Below are 20176 nucleotides of genomic sequence, written 5' to 3' on the forward strand. Positions count from 1 at the left end.
GATCTGAAGAAATCTTCTTACTTGAGCTACAATAAATATTCCAGGAGGATGTGATTATATATGATAGATGAAGGATTGAGTTAATAATGACAGTGGATGGTTGTTAATATAGCTTAAAAATGTCTTTAAAATCATTTTATAAATCATGAGGACTCTTTCACAAATTTAATGATTATTAACTTAAAGTGTGATATAGTTGCATAATTTCATTTTTGAATATCCGGTTTTAAGTACAGCCATCATTTGTTAAAGTTCAATGATTTTGAAATGTGTTGTTCTTATTCATATATTTTCTTAGGTTGATAGTGTATATTTTTAAATTAAATATACAAGAAATCAGTTTCATTTTTTGATTCTATTATTGTTGCTATCATGAAGAGATGATTTAAATGGTAAAGCAATTTATTACAAGTTGGTGATTTCACTGTTACAGCAGAAAATAACTTATAATAATTAAAACAAACATTTTAAACAAATTAGGCTTTTGTCCTTCAGTCTTCTTTACTTTGGTTAAATCTGGTGTGTGTTTGTGTATGTGCATAGTATACTTTTACCATTAAATTTTTATATGTTTTTAAGTCAAAGACATATTTGTGCTCCTGCTTCTTGAGAAAGTCCTCTGTACATTTATGCAATACAAAGCTGAAAGTTGTACTTATAAATGTTTATGAACAAAAATTTATGCTTAAAGTGTTTACCATAGGTTGTTGGGTTTTGTTTTTTTTTTGGAATTTCTTTCACTGTTTTTTTTTAAAGCTGACTTTTGAAGGAGCTGTGTGTATATTTAAATTATCAGATAACAAAGGGCTTATCTTTCTTGATTTTATTTTGAGTTAATGCTTGTTAAAATGACTCCAAGAAACATCTGGTAATTCTTTATAAAATTATCTGTCTATGTGTGGTAGTAGTGAGGTATATATAATTAAATTAAGGAAACAAGTGATTTATTGGTATACTAGAGCTTAGGGATAGAAACCGCCCCCTCCACCCAGAACAGCCAGCACATAGGTTATTATTCATCCAATGCAGTTGTACACTTCTGGTTTATATTCAAGCTGTGCTAAAACATTCATTGAAAGAGTTTTGAAGCGATCAGAATAGTAGCAAATGTTGATGATGGCTTCATGAAGGAATTTCTTTTGAGGAAAGGATTTAACAGAATTAGGTATGGTGGGCTCTTTATGTTGAGAGAACAGACTTAGGGGAGCTGAATAATGAGGTGAAGAATGTGATGCATTTTAAGGTGGCCCATTTTTTTGGGCACAATTCTCAATAAGAAATTAAAGAAGTTCCAGAAATTACCCCAGGCCTCTAGAAGTATTTAAGTCAGTGCTGCCACAGGCAGACAGGGATGTGGATATCTCTTTGAAACCTAACTAAGTTTTAATTTGTTTTATAATATTTGAATTCTAGTTGACATGTTTAAGCCAGGGAAGATTAGGAAGAAATTATTTCTCATCAGATTTGTTTATTTGTTAGTTAGTTTGATGAAAAGATGTGACCTTTTAGTAACTGAGTTCTATAAATGAAGATGATTAGCTCAGGAGAGGAAAAATGGAAGCAGCCCTTAGAAATTTAATAAATAAACTGATGAAAGGAGATTTAAATATGTTTTCCTGGTGAGAACACATATAAAGGATCTGGAATGGCACAGCTCAGGCAAGGGAGATGATTTGTGAAGGAGCCTTGTATTAGAATGTAAGGTTCTTGATTTTTTTCAATATGTAGCAATTGGGAATCATTTAGCTCTGATTCAAAGTCACTGAGAATACTTATTGAGGATGTGCTAATGGGAGAGTGTATGTGGCAATGGAATGTCAGGTAAGAAAGAAGCAACAGAGCCCTCGGGAAATGCATATAAGATGTTGACTGGTAGATTTTAGAAATGAGAAGAAAGAGTTCAGGCATTTGGGCAGTTGGTTTTCTCTGTATAATAGCAGTATTTTGAAGGAAGCCCTTAATCATAGAGTTTAAATATAACATTAAAAAATGAAATACATGAAATAGTATACTCATCAGAGTTGAGAGAGGGGTGGAGTTCCTGTAAGTGGGAACAATTGTGTTTCCTTTAAATGGAAAGAGATTGGAAATGAAGAGATCTAATCATCTGCTTGCCCTTGTTCATAGTATTATTTTAAACCACTCATATCCATCTATTACTAAATGGGCTAGAATGAAATTGAACTTAAGTTTTTTGATATCCCTTTACAAAGAAATCTGGGATAAAATTAGCATTCTGTTTCTATTTACTCTGGTAAACCGAGAACTTCAGAGTTCTTAAGGCCAGCAGCATCCTATCCCATTATGACATTTCTGTGATTTGTGTCCTGTCAACCATTGCTGAGTTTAAAAGCTTAGTTGGCTTTGAGCTTTTTGAAATTATTTTGTAATTGAATGTACTTACTTTTTTTTCTTTACTAAACAATGTTTTCTGAATGATTTCATTAGAAGCACAATTTTTCTTCTTACAGTTTATCTTTCAGTGTGGTTTTCCTGTTTTTCTTGAATGTATTGGCGAACAGTTGTTAGATCAGTAATTTAGGCTCCTTTAAAAATGTGTACATTATTTTGAAGCTCAAATAAATGACTGATATTTAGCAAAAATTTCAAAATGAATTAAACCTCATTCATTTCCGGAAAGGGCCAACGAAAGGGGCTTAGTGGTCATTTTATTTACTTAAAAAAATTAAGCCTTGTTTGTGATTCCATTTACGTTGATGTACCCTACATGTTGATACCAGTCTGTGGAGAAATTTATAGACACCAAGTGGATGTTATTTATTTAGTGACCTTGTAGAGAAACTTTTTGTAGGCTATTTGAAAGTTAAAAAAAAATTTTTTTTACAACCTTCTTTGGCAGGCTGTTGGATTTCCCTGGGAAGCTTATATTAAGATGTTAATTAGGATGTTATTGATTAATTTTATGATAATAGAGCTGGCTAACACTGGCTGAAATTTTCCCAACCATTTTTCAGTTTTTCATTTCCAAATGAGCTTAATGAGTTTTGAGTTCTGTTTTTGAAATGAACTTGATAATGTAGTAATAACTTTGGTGAAAAATGGAGTTTTTTTAGGAAAAACTTTGAAATAATTTCAGTATATGTTTTCCCAGAGTCTGACACATTGGAGGTGCTTAGTAAATGTTTCTTGAGTAAATTCAATTGCCCTCCTTGTCTCTAATTGGTACGATGTTGACACAGTTCAAATTTAAGTTAAGTATGAGGGAAAGAAAACCAACATTGTGCATCTTTTGTGTGCCATGGACTTCTTTTTTAAATATTTTATTTATTTATTTGAGAGAGAGAGTGAGTGGGGGTGTGGCTGTGGAGTGGATGGGCAGAGGGGAGAGAATCTCAAGCAGACTCCGTGCTGACCACGGAGCCTGACTTGGGGCTTGATCTCATGACCCTTAGATCATGCCCTGAGCTGAAATAAAGAGTCAGATGCTCAACCGACTGAGCCACCCAGGTGCCCCTGTGCCATGTACTTTTACAGATGCTTTATGTGCATACATCGTAGAAAGACAAAGGGACTGCTGGTCTAACATTCCATTCTTCTAAGCTTTATAAAATTTTTCTTGTAAGTACTCTCTCTTGATACTGAATTCAGTGTCAGTTTTTTTGAGGGTTAGTAAATATCTTTAGTAAGATCTCTGTTGAAGGTATAGTTTATTTTGATGTTCATATAGAAACCTAAAGACAAATTCCTCTTTTTAGTCAAAAACATGTTTCTATTCCCAAATTCTCAGGGCATTTTCTGTTATGAAGAATATATTGTCTCTCATCAAACAATCATGTTTTTGCTTCTCTATAGAATTAACTGCTTCTTTATTCTTTTGCTGACTGTTTTCTGACTTAAACTAGTCTGGTATTTATATGTTCTTACATTATTTAGAGTCTACAGTGTTAGAATATGGATTATGTAAGTAGTTGTGCAAACTAAGCAATCATTAATTAACATGATGTTTACTCTTAAAAATATACATATTTGAAATCATACAAGTAAAACATAGTAGAAAAATATACATAAGCAAAAAGAAGAAAATAAAAATTAATATTTATGCATGCAAAGCTGATTCTTTTAATGTGTTTGTAAGCAAATAGCTTTTAAAAGTAGGATTATGCTGTACACACAGTTTTACAGCATTTTTCCCACTTTCTATGTTATAAATAATTTTTCATTTCAGTAAATACGCTACCCACATAACTTTTAATAGCTTGACAGTATTTCAGTGTAAGATCCTGTGGATTAATTAACCAGTTTCCTATTCTTAGGTATTTATTTTATTTCTAGTTTTTGTTATTATGAACAACACTGTAGTAAATATTCTTAAAGCTAAATCTTTGTATACATCTTTATTTACAATAAGTGATGAGAAATGAAATTGCATTGTCAAAGGCTTTGCATTTATAAGGATTTTGGTTCATTTTTCCAAAATTGCCCTCTAGAAAGTGTGTTTCAATTTATACTCCTCATCAGTGATGTCTGCTTTTATTCCTTTCCCTGTACACATGAATGCTGATTATTTTGTATTTATTAGCTTAATTGTCAGATACCAGAAGGTAGCATATCAAGAATAATTTATTTTGTTTATCACTCAGGCATATTTAGGATGTGAAGGAAATTAAACTGGGACATTTAATTGATTGTTGGAGTTAATTTGGTTGATTTGTTAGGCGAGTAGACCTTTTCTCTCTTATTGGAAGCTACAAATTTGAACATTTGCTCAAAGAGAAAAGTCTTTTCAGTTAGAAGAGTAATACTATACATTTACTTGAGTTGCTTCCTCAGGTCAGTTTTAGAATACTCCAAAGAATAAAGCTGTCAGATTTATTATCACATATTTTTACCATCACCACTCGTATATTTTCTTATATATGAATATATATTGATGTCTATATATTTAAAATAAAATAAAAACTAGGTTTTGGTAATTTTTTAAAATTCAAAACTTAATGATCAAAAGTTAGGTAAGGAAAAATTTTCCCTGCTATTTACTCTCTGGATTGTCAAGAACCGTTAAGGGTCTGAAATTTTATCCTCTTACAAACTGACAAGCTAGTACCTTACCCTTTCATGGATGCTGGCAAAGGACACAAGACTCCATTTTCTTAATATTCTGACTTGCTAAGCATAAGCCAGTTCCCTTATCATCACTCAGCGTTTGTTAATCGAGTAATCAGTTCAGCTCAACAAGGATAGATAAGGGTTTATAGAATTTATAATCCAGTAAGGTGTCACGTTAATTATGACCAGAGGTAGGATAAGAAAAGTTCAAACAAAGTAGTGTTATTGGGGTCCAAGGAAGGCAAAACTGTATCTTATTGTTAAGAGGAGGCTGCAAGTTTTGAGGGTCTTGGATTTCAACAGCACACTGTATGTAGCTGGGTCGTGGGGAAGTATAAGGAAATATCCTGAGCAATGGCACGAGAGGAGGAGAGCCTAGGGCAGGTGAAAGGAACCAACCTTAGGTCTTCTGGCTTGGTTTAACTGGATTTTCAGTATGACGATTTGGTTGTTCAGTGTTCTCTGGGACTGAGTGCCTCTGGAGTGCATGCTTTGGGCTGTAGTTATTTGAGTAGCCAGTCTTCCCTCTTTGGCTAGAAATGGAGGGGTTTCCTGGTCACTTGAAACTGGCTCAGGTGTGGCAAGGGCCCTGGGCTGCCCAAGTCTAAGAACCTGTCAGTGTAGTGTAGACTGCTGGGTGGGGTGTGTGTGTGTGTGTGTGTGCTGGGCGGTATGTGTGTGTGTGGTGGGGGAGGGTTGGGAGTAAATGTTAAAGACCCAACCTGTTTTTAGAGCATGGCATTTACTGCCAGCAGAAACAAAAAATAATTTACTGGTAGAAGGCTGTTCTTGAGACCTTCAAGAAACCCTATTTTTAATTTGATGGTGCTTTTACATTTAAATACTACCCCTTTTTTTGGTGATAATCTCAGTTTAGGGGTTCCCAGCATTTTATTGATTGTAACTTTGAAAGATAATTATGTATTCTGATTACACCTGTGTTGCTTATTTTATAGTATTAACCTGTCTATTTGATTCATGCCATTTAACAGCAATTCAAAAAAACCCGAGAATGGTTTAAAGGAGACCATTCTGTTTCACAATTTAGCACTTCACAAGGAATTTCACAGGGTGCTAGTTACTTAGTTCCAAGGTGCTAGTTACTTAGTTCCAATGGTTTAGAGGAGACACTTCTGTTTCACAGTTTAGTACTTTACAAGCAATTTCTCAAGGTGCTAGTCACTTAGTTCCAAGTTAGGATCATTTATATCATACAGATAAATATGATTTTGTGGGTATATATAATTTTAGTATTAATGATAAAATGGGAGATGAGAGTGACTATTTTCTTACCATGATATGTTTGTGTTTTTTTAAATTTTTTTAATTTTTTAAAAAATATTTATTTATTTGACAGAGAGAGACACAGTGAGAGAGGGAACACAAGCAGGGGGAGTGGGAGAGGGAGAAGCAGGTTCCCCGCGGAGCAGGGAGCCCGATGCAGGGCTCGATGTGGGGCTCGATCCCAGGACCCTGGGATCATGACCTGAGCTGAAGGCAGACGCTTAACGACTGAGCCACTCAGGTGTCCCTATGTTTGTGTTTTTAAATCATGAATGAATCTATTTTGGTACAAGGAAAGTTTTGCTGCAGCTTATGTACATTGTTGTCTTTGGAAAGTCATAGTGTTTAAAGCTTCAGAGAGAACGTAGGTTATTTGCTTTATCCCTAGGGGTGTTTAGATAAATGAAGTGATATTATAGCCTCATGACCAAGTAGGTCACAAAATTGGGCCCCAAGCCCAAATGTGTGCTGTCCACTCCACTATACTGTGCACATCTCTGGCTTCCAGTGGTTAGAAAGTACTGAAGATGTTCGTATTTTGTACAGCTTGGCCCTTACAGAAATAATTAGTGGGGGGAGAGATCTTATAATTGCTTGGCCCAGACATTTATTTAGGTCCAGAGTTCAGCCTCCCCAGAGATGTTTTTAGCTCCTGGGTCTAGTGCCGTTTGGATCTGCAGCATACTTCCTGAAGCCTCCCAGACGGGCAGTAGTACCAGCTTCTGGTGATGTAGCTCACAGTGCTAATAGGATTCATCTAGAGATACTGCTAACTCTGTTGTTTTTTGAAATCCATCTATCAGTGTGTGTATGAAGTTGGGGATGGGGGGATGGCAGCGCTGGGAGTTTTGGGTCCCTGTGAGGATGCCAAGACATCTGTTCCTTTTATGTTTGTCAGGATGTGATTAGAGTGCTAAATCAAAATGAAACAAGAACAAAAAATACCTTAAGAATTTAAGATAATCCTAAGAATTTTTATTTTGACGTAATTTAAAAATCATCTTCCTGAAATTTTTGTAGGTATTTGGTAATAGAGATTTCTGATGTGTATAAAAGCAAATTAATAAGAATTAAAAAGCTAAATCTGGCATTCTCCTTTTTTCATATGTACCACTTAGCTCTGCACTTAAGCAAGTTTTAAAAGATGGCATTTTTTGGGCGCCTGGGTGGCTCAGTTGGTTAAGCGACTGCCTTCGGCTCAGGTCATGATCCTGGAGTCCCTGGATCGAGTCCCGCATCGGGCTCCCTGCTCGGCAGGGAGCCTGCTTCTCCCTCTGACCCTCCCCCCTCTCATGTGCTCTCTCTCTCTCATTCTCTCTGTCTCAAATAAATAAATAAAATCTTTAAAAAAAAAAAAAAGATGGCATTTTTTTTTCATTGTGTGCTTCAAATTGGAAGAGCATGCTCCTATTTGTTTCATGTTCTTTGAAAATGACCTCTAGATTCTTACTTATTGTTTATAATTAAGGCTGAGATGTTGCTGGTTTTACTAAGCTAATATCATCCTTTTTACTTTGACCAGGTAGGTTGGTTGAAGTAGTTAAATAGCAGAAATGGAAGGTGCAGAGTGTTACTTTAGCCAACAGTGATGGAATAGCATATCCTTTCTGTGGATTTTTTGAAAGTGTTAATCAAGATTTGATTAAGAAGCCTATTTTGATGTTTGAATAGTGAAGCATAGTGGAAATGCTGTGTTGGACTTTCTACTTATAATGTTACATTATAACATCCAGATTTGTGAATATTCTCCAAATCCTTCCCCCAAGGATATTTGTTGCCTTGTATAATCCTCAGAGTTACTAGACATGTATGTTATCTGTATATGGGTTATGGATTTTTAAAAAATTATATTACTTAAAATATACTTTCTTTTCTATATGTTTTTTGAGATATTTCTAAAATACTGTTCTTTTTCTTTTCCACTTACCTCACAACTTTTGCTGAATGAATTGAAACTACTAGCTTTTAGCCAAAGAATGGCAATGGAGAATAGCTCTAGAACACAGAAAAATATTTGATAATTAAATTTCTGTTTCCCATATATTCTTAATTTTTATTTATTTATTTTAAGATTTTATTTATTTATTTATTTATTTATTTATTTAATATTTTATTTATTTATTTGACAGAGAGAGATAGCAAAAGAGGGAACACAAGCAGGCGGAGTGGGAGAGGGAGAAGCAGGCTTCCCGCTGAGCAAGGAGCCCTATGCGGGGCTTGATCCCAGGACACTGGGATCATGACCTGAGTTGAAGGCAGATGCTTAATGACTGAGCCACCCAGGCACCCCTATTCTTAGTTTTTAAAACAGAATTTAAAGACATGTTATTTTAGTTCTTTTGGGGTGTCTCACTGTGAATATTTTCTAAATGGATCAGTTCAAGACTTTCATTGCTATTATTGATAGGTGATATGAACGTGGAACTGGGATTAGAGTATGGCATTCCCCTGCCTTGGTATTTCTGGTCTTATCCTAAATGAACCGTCCCTTAATTGGGACTTGAACTGAGATGAAGTGTTAGGTATTTAGTAATTGGTGGGCAGATAAAACTAGTGATGAGGTAGGCAGATTCAGGAATCTCTAACAGTGTTTTATGAAAGGCAGAAACTTCAGTCCCCAGTGGTTTATTGTGTAAGGCTTGTGACCGCTAAGTTGCGGAACTCGTGCTGGCTGGACCCAGGGCTTCCAATTCCTTCTGTAGGCGTCTTTCTGTTATGTCCTGCTGGTGTGAAGAAGAATCGATGTCTGAGGGGAAGTTTCATGGTCTGTTAATTCAGAAACTCAAATTCTCTTCTTGGCCTAGCTTTTATTTTTTGATTACTTATGCAATTATTTGCTTATTTGCTGGTTTCTTTGAATTTCTTTTGTTATAGTTATGATTCACCCATGTCCGTGTGATAAGATTCTCTACTTGTAATTTAGAGGTGATTCTTATAAATTGATGAGAGAACACTAGTTGTGAATGATTTTAGTAATAAGGTGTTAAAAGCATAAGAAGCATTTGTTGCTATGAGAGTTGACACCAGTTGGTTGCATGGTACAGAGAAAAGTGGTTTTTGGAGTCCAGTTTTAAAATGAAAGGACTCTTTTAACTTATTGCCAGCATGGTCTTCACGTGCAGAAATTAACATATCTGGGCTTAAATGTATTAAAAACAGTATTTTTTCTCTCTCCCACCTTGCCCTCTTTCCTTAAACTATTTATTGCATATGTATCTAGTACAAAGAATCTCTACATTTGTTTCTGTTTTAGAATATAAATTTAGGCAAGAGTCATCTTGTTATCTGGTGCTCAGTACGTCATAGTCTTATGTTTGTACATATGAACATATTTGTGAAGATAATGCAATTTATATTCTTTTGGAAGACTTTCAGGCATGTGCAGTGGTTTAGCTAGATTTGTGAATTATTTACACTTGGATCAGTTTGGTGAGAAAAAGCTTGCTATAACTTCAATAATGTCAACTTTTTTTTGGAAAAGAATTTACATATATGTCTTTGTGTATCTCATCCAAACCCCTTACATTTCAGCAAATCATCAAGAGGTAACATAGTAAAGAACCTCCTTTTCCTCGAATAAATAGGCAAATAATGTAACTAGACAGCGTCTGGGTAGAAAATAGAAGGTAGTAGTAGTTCTAAGATTTAATTTTCTGGTTTGTTAAACTGTGACAAGTGTAATAAAAATTAATTGGTGAACTATAACACAGTTATTTGTATAGTCATAATTTTTCTTTGGGAAGAAATAAGACTAACACTGTCTTCCTTTTATCTACCCGAAAGAATGTTGGGATATAATTAGATTAAATTTATTTGCATAATATAAATATAAATTTATGTAAAGTTGAGTTTATGAAGGTGAAAAAAAATTGACTTGTAAAAGAGTACCTTTATTCAGGTGAATGATTGCTGGGAGTTGCAGCCCAGAACATTTTTATGATTTTTTTTCTTTTCTTTGCCTTCTGCTTTTAGCTTTTTCCTGACCTTGTGCATCAGTATCAAGTTTTTATTACATGAGTGTGCTATAAGGGATACGTAGTGATGGGATAAAGATAAACCAAGAGGGGAAAAAATCAAGACTGGTTCATTGTAAAGGTGGTAATTACAAAAGTAAACATGACATGTAAACATAAAAAGTTACTCCAAATTATAAGTGTGGAAAAATATTTTTTATTCATCTCTGCCAGCCGTGTGTAAATCTGGATGGTCATTCTAATTCTTCTCTGAATATGTACCTATAGCCAATGTGGTATGTTTAGAGAAGTGTCACTTCCTCTTACATTTCTTCCATTTCATCCCCAACCCCACCTTGTAAAGATAACTAACTTCAATATTTTCTTGTTTATCTTCTCTCTTTATTTTTGTGATGATATCAGATATATGCATTAAATTTTTTCTATTTCTTATGACATGTATAATTTTAGATATGTATTTTTTATATTGTATATGTAACTTATATGTTATACATATAATTTAAAATTTTTCCCTTTATCATATATGTATGTCATGAAGGGGAAATTTTTTTAAAAATTTTAAAAAAATTTTAATTCCAGGTATTAGGGAGGGCACGTATTGCATGGAGTACTGGGTGTTATATGCAAACAATGAATCATGGAACACTACATCAAAAACTAATGATGTACTGTAGGGTGACTAACATAACATAATAAAATTAAATTAAAGTAAAAAAATTTTAATTCCAGTATCATTAACATACAGTATGATATTAGTTTTAGGTGTACAACATAGTGATTCAACAATTTAATACATTACTTAGTGCTCATCAAGATAAGTGTACTCTTTTTTTTTTTTTTGAGAGGAAGAGCGTGAGGGAGCTGGAGAGAGAATCTTAAACAGGCTCCCCGCCCAGTATGGAGCCTCATGCGGGCTCAATCCCATGACCTGAGCCAAAACCAAGAGTCAGATGCTTAACTGCTTGAGCCACCCAGGCACCCCCAAGATAAATGTAGTCTTAATCCTCTTCACCTATTTTACCCATCCCCTCACCCACCTCCCCTCCTGGATGGAGCTAGAGAATATAATGCTAAGTGAAATATGTCTGTCAGAGAAAAAATTTATGTGGACTTTTAGAAACAAAACAAATGAACAAAGGAAAAAAAGAGACAAACCAAAAAACAGACTCTTAATTATAGAGAACAAACAGATGGTTACCAGGAGAAATTTTTTTTTAATTAAAAAAATTTAAATATGCATGTATCAGCTTATTATTTTTCATAGTTGTGTAGTACTCTTTTGTGTGTATGAACAGTAGTCTATTCAACCAATCTCCTGTTTGGACATTTAGATAGATTCCAGTATTTTGCAGTTACAAATAATCCTTCACAATGAATAACCTTGTGCATATATATTTTCACATTGTTTGAGTGGTATCTTCAGGATAAATTCCTAGAAGTAGGATTGCTGGGTCAAAGGGAACATACACGTGTAGTTTTGTTAAACAGTGCCAAATTCCCTGCCGTAGGGTTATGTCATTTTTCATTCCCACCAGCAGTGTATGACAGTGGGTACTTTTTCACAGCCTCAACAACAGAATAGAGTGTCAAAGATAAAGCCAAATACTAAATTAAAGTTGTATGGACAGATTTTAACTAGTAATATCCTGTTGAAATAGGGAAAAGAATCCAGTGTGAACCAGGCTCAACTTGCATTTGTACAGAGATGACTGGGTGTTTTAAAGGGAGGGAGATGAGGCAGGGCTCAGAGTCAGGGAATGAAAAATTGCAGAAAACAGGAAGTGGGAGTTAGTCCCTGTGAAGCCCATCTGGGTTTGCTAACTGGGCTTATTGAAGTTAGACTCCCACTTTCTCCCTCAGAGGCTGGGAGATGGGGGCCCTATCTTCAGGTGTCACCTGGAACAGACAGTAAATTCTTTTGGCAGGCTTGAGTTTTCTCAGAGAGGCACTTTAACGGGGACTAGCGTCATCCTAGGGATGCAGCCTTGGGCTCTTAGAAACTATGTTAGTGTTTTGTTCAGGTTTTTATAGGCCAAGAATGAGGCCTAGTTGAAAAGAGAGCTTAGAGGATCTTGGCTAGAGTTTGGTCAAGGAGAGAATCTTTGTTAATAGTCAGCTTTAAAATTCTCACCAATCTGACGAGTGAGACTTTGTGTCTTATTGTAGTTTTAATGTTCATTTGTCCTATTAATGAATGAAGTTGGACATGTTTTCATAGGTTTAATGGCCATTTTTGTATCTCTATTTGTGCAGTTTGCTTGTGACTTCTTCCCATTCTTATATAGGATGTTTGGTCTTTTTCCCCAAAACTTTTAAGAGTTCTTTATAGATGCAGGATATTAACACTTTGTTGTGATACATGTTGTAAATATTTTTTCAAGTTTGTCATTTGTCTTGACTTTGCTTATGGTGTTTCGTTTTGCCATGTAAATTCTTTTTTAAAATTTTTATGTACTGGGGCGCCTGGGTGGCTCAGTCGTTAAGCATCTGCCTTCGGCTCAGATCATGATCCCAGGGTCCTGGGATTGAGCCCCGCATCGGGCTCCCTGCTCCGCGGGAAGCCTGCTTCTCCCTCTCCCACTCCCCCTGCTTGTGTTCCCTCTCTCTCTGTGTCTCTCTCTGTCAAATAAATAAAATCTTAAAAAAAAAAATTTTTTTATGTACTAAAATGTATCAAATTTTACATTTTATTACCTCTGAATTTTGAGTCGTAGTTAGACTTTCCCTATATCAAGCTGAGAGAAGAATTAACTCAAGTTTTCTTCTAGTGCTAGTATAGTTTTATTTTTTATTTAGATCTCTTATGCATTTGGAGCTTATTTTTGTGTATGGTATGAGGAATGAATTATTATTTGTATATATGAATGCTTTTGTTTTTTGCATTAATTTTGTGACCTGCTACCTTGCTAAATTATTCTGTTTGAGTTAGTTTTATTATTGATTCTCTAAGAATTATATTCTAGATATATTATTATCATTTGCAGATAGAAATTATTTGATTTCTTCTTTTCCTGTTTATTTGCTTCTTACTCTTTTCTCTAGTCTAATAACATTGGCTAATACTTCCAGAACATTGTTAAATAGTGGTGGGGATAGTAGGCATCCTTGTCTTCTTCCTGACCACAGTGGGTGTTGCCTTAGTTTCCTTATCTTAAAGAAATATCCATCCATTTTAATTTTTTTATGAGTTACTCTTGGGAACGGCTGTTGAATTTTGTCAAAAGGTTTATTCCAGCATCTGTTAGGATAATCATTTGGTTTTTCTTGTTAGACTGTTAATATGGTGAATTATATTAATAGATTTTTTTAGATTAAACCATCCTGCTATTCTTGGCATAAACCCAACTCAGGTAGTCTGACTCCAGAGCTTAACAACTGCTTTATTTTACTACTTCCTAGTTGAGTTTCAGAGATTTGACTTGCTTGCACAAAAGTGAACTGAGCCATACTAGTTCATGTTTTTATTAATTGCTTGATGAATGTTTTAATAAACATGGAGCTTAGAGGAAGGAAAAAATGTTTTGAAAGAGAGAGGACCACTACCAACCTGTGTTATCTTAAACATCAGTCACACCATAGCCATATTTGCTATGTAGCTTATTTCTACTAGCTCTTCACTTTGGAGGGCTTAGTATATACCAGTCTTACTAGCCTTTTAGTGTTTTATTGGCATGATTGATTGTGGTAGATTGATTACAAAAGGAAGAAATGCTACGAAATCTTAAAGGATGAAGCAAATGCTCCATTATGACAGCCTGCAAAATAGAATGGAGGCATCACTCTACCCACAGTTAGAGGGCAGAATGACAAGCTGGTAGTTTATACAAAGGATAGAGGGGGGAAAAGATACTCATTTTCATTAGGGAGATTTGAGACTACATATTGTTTCATAGTTATATAAAACATTATTTTAAAATGTTATTAATAGATATGGAATATCTATAATATTCATGTGATTTCTAGAATTTAGAGATTGTCAAAGGTACTTAAGTTACACAAATGACATAATGGATTGATTTCCTTTTTCCAAGTTGTGATAATTTTTAAAGTTGACTTTGCTCATTTTCTTCAGCATGTTACACCAGACAGCTATATTCCATGCCTTGCTGACCTGTGCAAAGCACTGTGGGAAGTTATGCTCAGCTATTACAGGACTATGGAATGGCATGAAAAACATGACAATGAGGATACTACTTGTGCTTCCGGTAGGAAATTATTTTATTTTAAAAACAACTATAAATATGCCATATTTCTGGAATAAGGGGAAAGAAAAGGGATAGCCATTTCAGGAACTTTAGTGACCCATAGGTTAAATATTCACTGAAGAAAGTCATTCAGTGTCTATAAAAGCTCCATTAACTTTGGGGATTAACTGGACCAAAGGATTTCTTAAGTGATAGATATCACCAGCTTTCAGGAATATGTGGTGATGGCTTTAGGACTAAATTATTAACAAAGGGCTTTTAAAAAATTAATTGCAAACTAGGTAAGACATTGGTCTGTCCAATTTACTGTAAAATTAATGCTAATGTTTAATATTAAATCTATTTGCTAATTTGCAAGTTGTACTAATAAAGCTAGATTCTAAGAATTAATAATTATATTTTTCTGGGGTGCCTGGGTGGCTCAGTAGGTTAAGTGTCTGCCTTTGGCTCAGATCGTGATCTCAGGGTCCTGGGATCGAGCCCCATGTTGGGTTCTGCACCCCCTCCTGCCACTTACGTTCTCCCTCTCTCAAATAAATAAATAAAATATTGAAAAAAAAATCATAATTATACTTTTCTTCCTATGAAAACACAGCAGGACTTAAAATTTTATAAAAAGGTTTTAAAATATTAATATTTGAATGGAAAACACAACTTTAAATGACTGTGGTATAGTCAGCTACATAAAGAACAAATCTTTGAGGAATTCTTAACTAGACATTATATTTAACTTACTTCATTTGTATAATTATATCTTAAGTGATCATCCTTGAACAATATGATTAAGTATTCAAAATACTTTTAAAAGTAATAAATGTTTTTATCAGCATTCTGTTTAATATGGGCAAAATAAATTATACTGCACAGGTTATTTGTATTGCATACAATTTAATGTAGCTAGTCAACCAAATTATTTTAGTAACTTCTAATTTCTGAGGTGTTTGGTTTCTGTGTTTGGGTGCGTGGAAGAACACAAATCGTATTGTAGGATTCTTATAGCATAGAAGGCGTAAGTTTAATATTTTTCTTGACTCATAAGAAGTTTATAAATATAGATAGTAAATATAGATAGCAAAAAATAACAGAGGAAGATTCTATAGAAGGATTTTCATCCTTTTAGGAATATTGCTGGGGGGATGGTAAAGGAAGGGAGGAGGAGAAAGCAGAGAAGAGGGGGCCAGGTTTCTAGGCCAGACTGTTCTTTCCCAACTCCTGTACTCTCATCCCTGTACTACCCGTGTGAGCACGGGTGTTGCAGTCAGAGATACCCGCTTTAGATTTTTGACTGCCATTTTCCCAAGATGAGAATGTGAAGAAGTTTATCTTCTCCAGGCCTCCGCTTCCTTCTTAAAGTGGGAGGTTAAAAAATCAAAGCAAACAAACAGCTCCATAGGGTAGTAACGCATGTACCTGTAGATTTGCTATAAAGTTTAAGGATAATGTAACGTGCTTACGCTGGTTGTTGTTAATGTCAAAGGAGATGGGTCAAGAGATAATAATGATGATAATGATGACGAAATGTCCACAGGCCTTTTTTTTTTTTTTTTTTTATCTCAGTTTACTTAGGGAATTGCTGGGATTACTGGGACACCAGACCTTCACAAGTTTATCCTGTTTTGGCAACTTTCATTTTTTTTAGATGCAGAAACTATTAAGACATTTCAGCACCTCTTTTCCCTTTTCTAGTACATTATTTAGGGAGAAACCAGAGAGAAAGTTTGGAACAATATTAATACACACTTGAAATATAAGAGTTTAGGGGATGATACATACTCATCATAGTGAAGTTTGCTTTTTTGCTTCAGGCTCATAGTTTGCATGTATTGTTGTGTCTATGTATGTATTTTCATTGGGTTGTAAAGTCAAACTTAAAACACTGAGCCTTATATACTTATTAGTACTCTTTGCTAAAATTCCTTGACCTGATTCTGGATATCTAAAGAATATTCAGGACCTTGATTAGCCTAACATCTGACAATATATTGAACTTGAAAAAGTCATTTGTTCACCTGCAGTTAATCCTTTCATATTCACATTAAGGAATACAATTGTAGGAGTCAGTAATTTGAACCTTTTTCTTCCCAGAACGTCATAAAGCTGATAGGGGCTCAAGAGGTTGTCTGCTGTAGCTCTGTAGTGATACTGCTTGCATCCTAACGCTTTACCATTCTAAAAGAAAACTCTAAAGCTGTCATCCAGGTGCACTGCCCTGAGCTGCTGGGTCCCTAATAGCCAGACCATACAGATAATAAAGCTTAAGCTGTAGGAGTGGTCAGAGGTACACTAGGCATGAATATGGGGCCTGGCCTATGCAAGGGCCTTTTGCTGGTTACCAGTGCTCACGCTGCTAGCCTAAGGTGAAACAGTATTCTCAGTTGTTCCACAGTTTATTCAAAAAAAGGCATAATCTTTTTAATATAAATGTATATATGTGTATTTTCAGTTGCTTTTAGGGGGAAATTTGTTTTCAAGCAGGTCATTGCTCTCACCTGTTGAACTGGACATTGTTAGATTCTTTGTTAGACTATTCTGGATCATGAAAGATATAAAACATGTGCATCATTACCTTACTGCATGAGCAGTTCTGCAATCTGTACCCTTGTTAACATGCACATTAACTGATAATTAGGTTAATGGGTCCGGTAATGCCCCGGCAGTAGGCAGTATATAAGTCATTGAGAACCCGGTCTCTGGGATCACATTATCCAACTTGGAATCCCAGCTCCAATCGCATATGTACTGAGTGGTCTTAGGTGTAAAATACTTAACATTTCACAGTCTTAAGTTTATGTATCAAATGCGTTTAATCCTAACACTTATTTTTGACATTGTTTTGATTGTATAAATATTGAACATATTTTCTATATTTTACATGGGCTTACAATATATGAGAGTATTTTAAAATGATTTTTTTTCTTTGGGAAAACAAAAATGTTGTGAAGCAAATCTGAAAATATGTATCCTCTTGTATTTTCAGAAGGGAGTAATATGGGTGCTGAAGAAACTGATTTTGATCGTGGCTACATAAAAAAGAAATTAGAACACGGACTTACACGAATATGGCAGGTTTGGGTTTTTTAAATTATTTTTTTTACAAAAGCAATAGAAACTTTCATGTCTAAATTGTTTAGAAATTCAGTGTTTGAATTTTCTGTACTCATTTGCATTCCTATATAGTGAATTCTATGTTAGTTTTTCTTTGGACTAAATCTGTCCTTTAACTTCTATAATTTAGTTCACAGTTGTATCTGACTATAAATTTTTAATTTGAAAATCTCCATTGGAAATAGACATATATTCCTTTATTACATTTTTTCTTTTAGTGTCCTAGCAAATGTATGCTTTCCTAAAGAAACTGCTTTCTTATTGAGATATTCTGTTTATTTTTATTTCATTCATTTGTGTTTTCTTTCCTTTTCTATTAATTTTAGGAAAAGGATAACTAAATAGGTGATATAGTGGGCTGAAATCTAGTATAGAATGAAAAAAAATTTTCTCAGTCAATGATTTTTGTGCCTTGAGGGCATCTTATGTGTTTATTGGCTGAATGTATCTTCTTTAACTTTTATTTTGCAGTTTAGTAGCATAGTTGTTGTTATCAGATAATTAAATTTGTTAATTTGTTAAAATTTATTATTTCCTAGATAAAAGTGTAATTTCTTTGAAGATAACCCTTTTTTGTTCTTTTTGGACTGCTCTTTTGGATCATATGGTAACTCTATTTTTAATTTTTTGAGGAACCTCAATCCTGTTTTCCAGAGTGGCTGCACCGATTTACATTCCCACCAGCAGTGCACAAGGGTTCCTTTTTTTTTCACATCCTCAGCAACACTTGTTATTTCTTGTCTTTTTGATTTTAGCCATTCTAATAGTTATAAGGTGATATCTCATGGTTTTGATTTGCATTTCCCTGATGATTAGTGACATTAAGCATCTTTTCATGTGTCTGTTCGCCATCTATGTATCTTCTTTGGAAAATTGTCTACCTAGGTCCTCTGCTCATTTTTAATTGGATTATTTGGGTTTTTTGCTGTTGAGTTATAGAATTTCTTTATATATTTTGGGTATTAACCCCTTAAAATTTTACATAGGCTTACAATATCTGAGAATTAAAATGATTTTTTTTGGAAAACAAAAACGTTGTGAAGCAAATCTGAAAATGTATCCTCTTTTATTTTCAGAAGAGAATAACATGCCTTTGCAAATATCTTCTCCCATTCATTAGGTTGCCTTTCCATTTTGTTGATGGCTTCTTTTACCATATAAAGTTCTTTATTTTGATTTAGTCCCAATACCTTATTTTTCCTTTTGTTTCCCTTGCCTGAGGAGACATATAGCAACATATAAAGATGTTGCTAAGGCTAATATCCAAGAGATTACTGCCTGTGTTTTCTTTTAGGAATTCAATAGTTTCAGGTCTCACACTTAGGTATTTAATCCATTTTGAGGGTTTTTTTTTTTTTAAGATTTTATTTATTTGAGAGAGAGCAAGAGTGCAAGCGGGTGGAGGGAGAGGGACAAGCATACTCTGTGCTGAGCACAGAGCCTGATGCCGGGCCCGATCTCAGGACCTGGAGATAATGACCTGAGCTGAAATCAAGAGTTGGATGCTTAACCAACTGAGCCACCCAGGTGCCCCTATTTTAGTTTGTTTTTGTGTATGGTTTAAGAAAGTGGTCCATTTTCATTCTTCTGCGTGTAGCTGTCCCGTTTTCCCAGCATCATATATTGAAGAGACTGTCTTTTCCCCATTGTATATTCTTGCCTCCTTTATCATAGATTAATTGACCATACAAGTGTAGGTTTATTTCTGGGCTCTCTATTCTGTTCCCTTGATCTATGTGTCTGTCTTTGTGCCAGTACCATACTGTTTTGATTACTACAGCTTTATAGTATAACTTGAAATCTGGAATTGTGATACCTCCAGCTTTGTTGTTTTTTCTCAAGATTGCTTTGGCTATTCAGGGTCTTTTTCGTGGTTCCATACAAATTTTAGGATTATTTATTATAATTCTGTGAAAAATGCTGTTGGTATTTTGATAGGGATTGCATTAAATCTGTAGGTTGCTTTGGGTAGTATGGATATTTTAACAATATTAGTTCTTCCAGTCCACGAACATGGAATATCTTACCATTTGTTTGTGTTGTCTTTAGTTTCTTTTATCATTGTTTCATAGTTTTCAGAGTAAAGGTCTTTCACCTTTTTGGTTAAGTTTATTCCTAGGTATTTTATTCTTTTTGGGAGAAGAGTAAGTGGAATTATTTTCTTAATTTCTCTTTCTGCTACTTTGTTATTAGTTTATAGAAACACTACCAATTTCTAGGTATTAATTTTGTGTCTTGCAAATTTACTGAATTCGTTTATTACTTCTAGTAGTTTTTTGGTCAAGTCTTTAAGGTTTTCTGTGTATAATATCCTGTCATCTGCCAGTGACAGTTTAAGTTCTTCTTTACAAATATGGGTGGTGCTTCTTTCTTTTTCTTGTCGATTGGTGTGGCTAGGACATCCAGTACTGTGTTGAATAAAAGTTATAATAAGAGTAGCATCTTTGTCTTGTTCCTGATCTTGGAGGAGAAGCTCTCAGTTTTTTTAACATTGAGTATCTTAGCTGTGGGGTTTTCATATATGGCCTTTATTATATATTA

General features: G+C 34.5%; 1 protein-coding gene across 1 annotated transcript in view; it reads left to right on the top strand.

Moving 5' to 3' along the window:
• Nucleotides 1-20176, top strand: part of VPS50 (VPS50 subunit of EARP/GARPII complex) — a 132808-nt gene that overhangs the window by 43433 nt on the left and 69199 nt on the right. Inside the window, exons 13-14 of the mRNA XM_021689524.1 lie at nt 14398-14530; nt 17508-17596. Coding sequence (XP_021545199.1) covers nt 14398-14530; nt 17508-17596 — 222 coding nt within the window. The remainder of the gene's footprint in view (nt 1-14397; nt 14531-17507; nt 17597-20176) is intronic.

This window comes from Neomonachus schauinslandi, chromosome 12 (assembly GCF_002201575.2).
Source record: "Neomonachus schauinslandi chromosome 12, ASM220157v2, whole genome shotgun sequence".
Taxonomy (NCBI): Eukaryota; Metazoa; Chordata; class Mammalia; order Carnivora; family Phocidae; genus Neomonachus; species Neomonachus schauinslandi.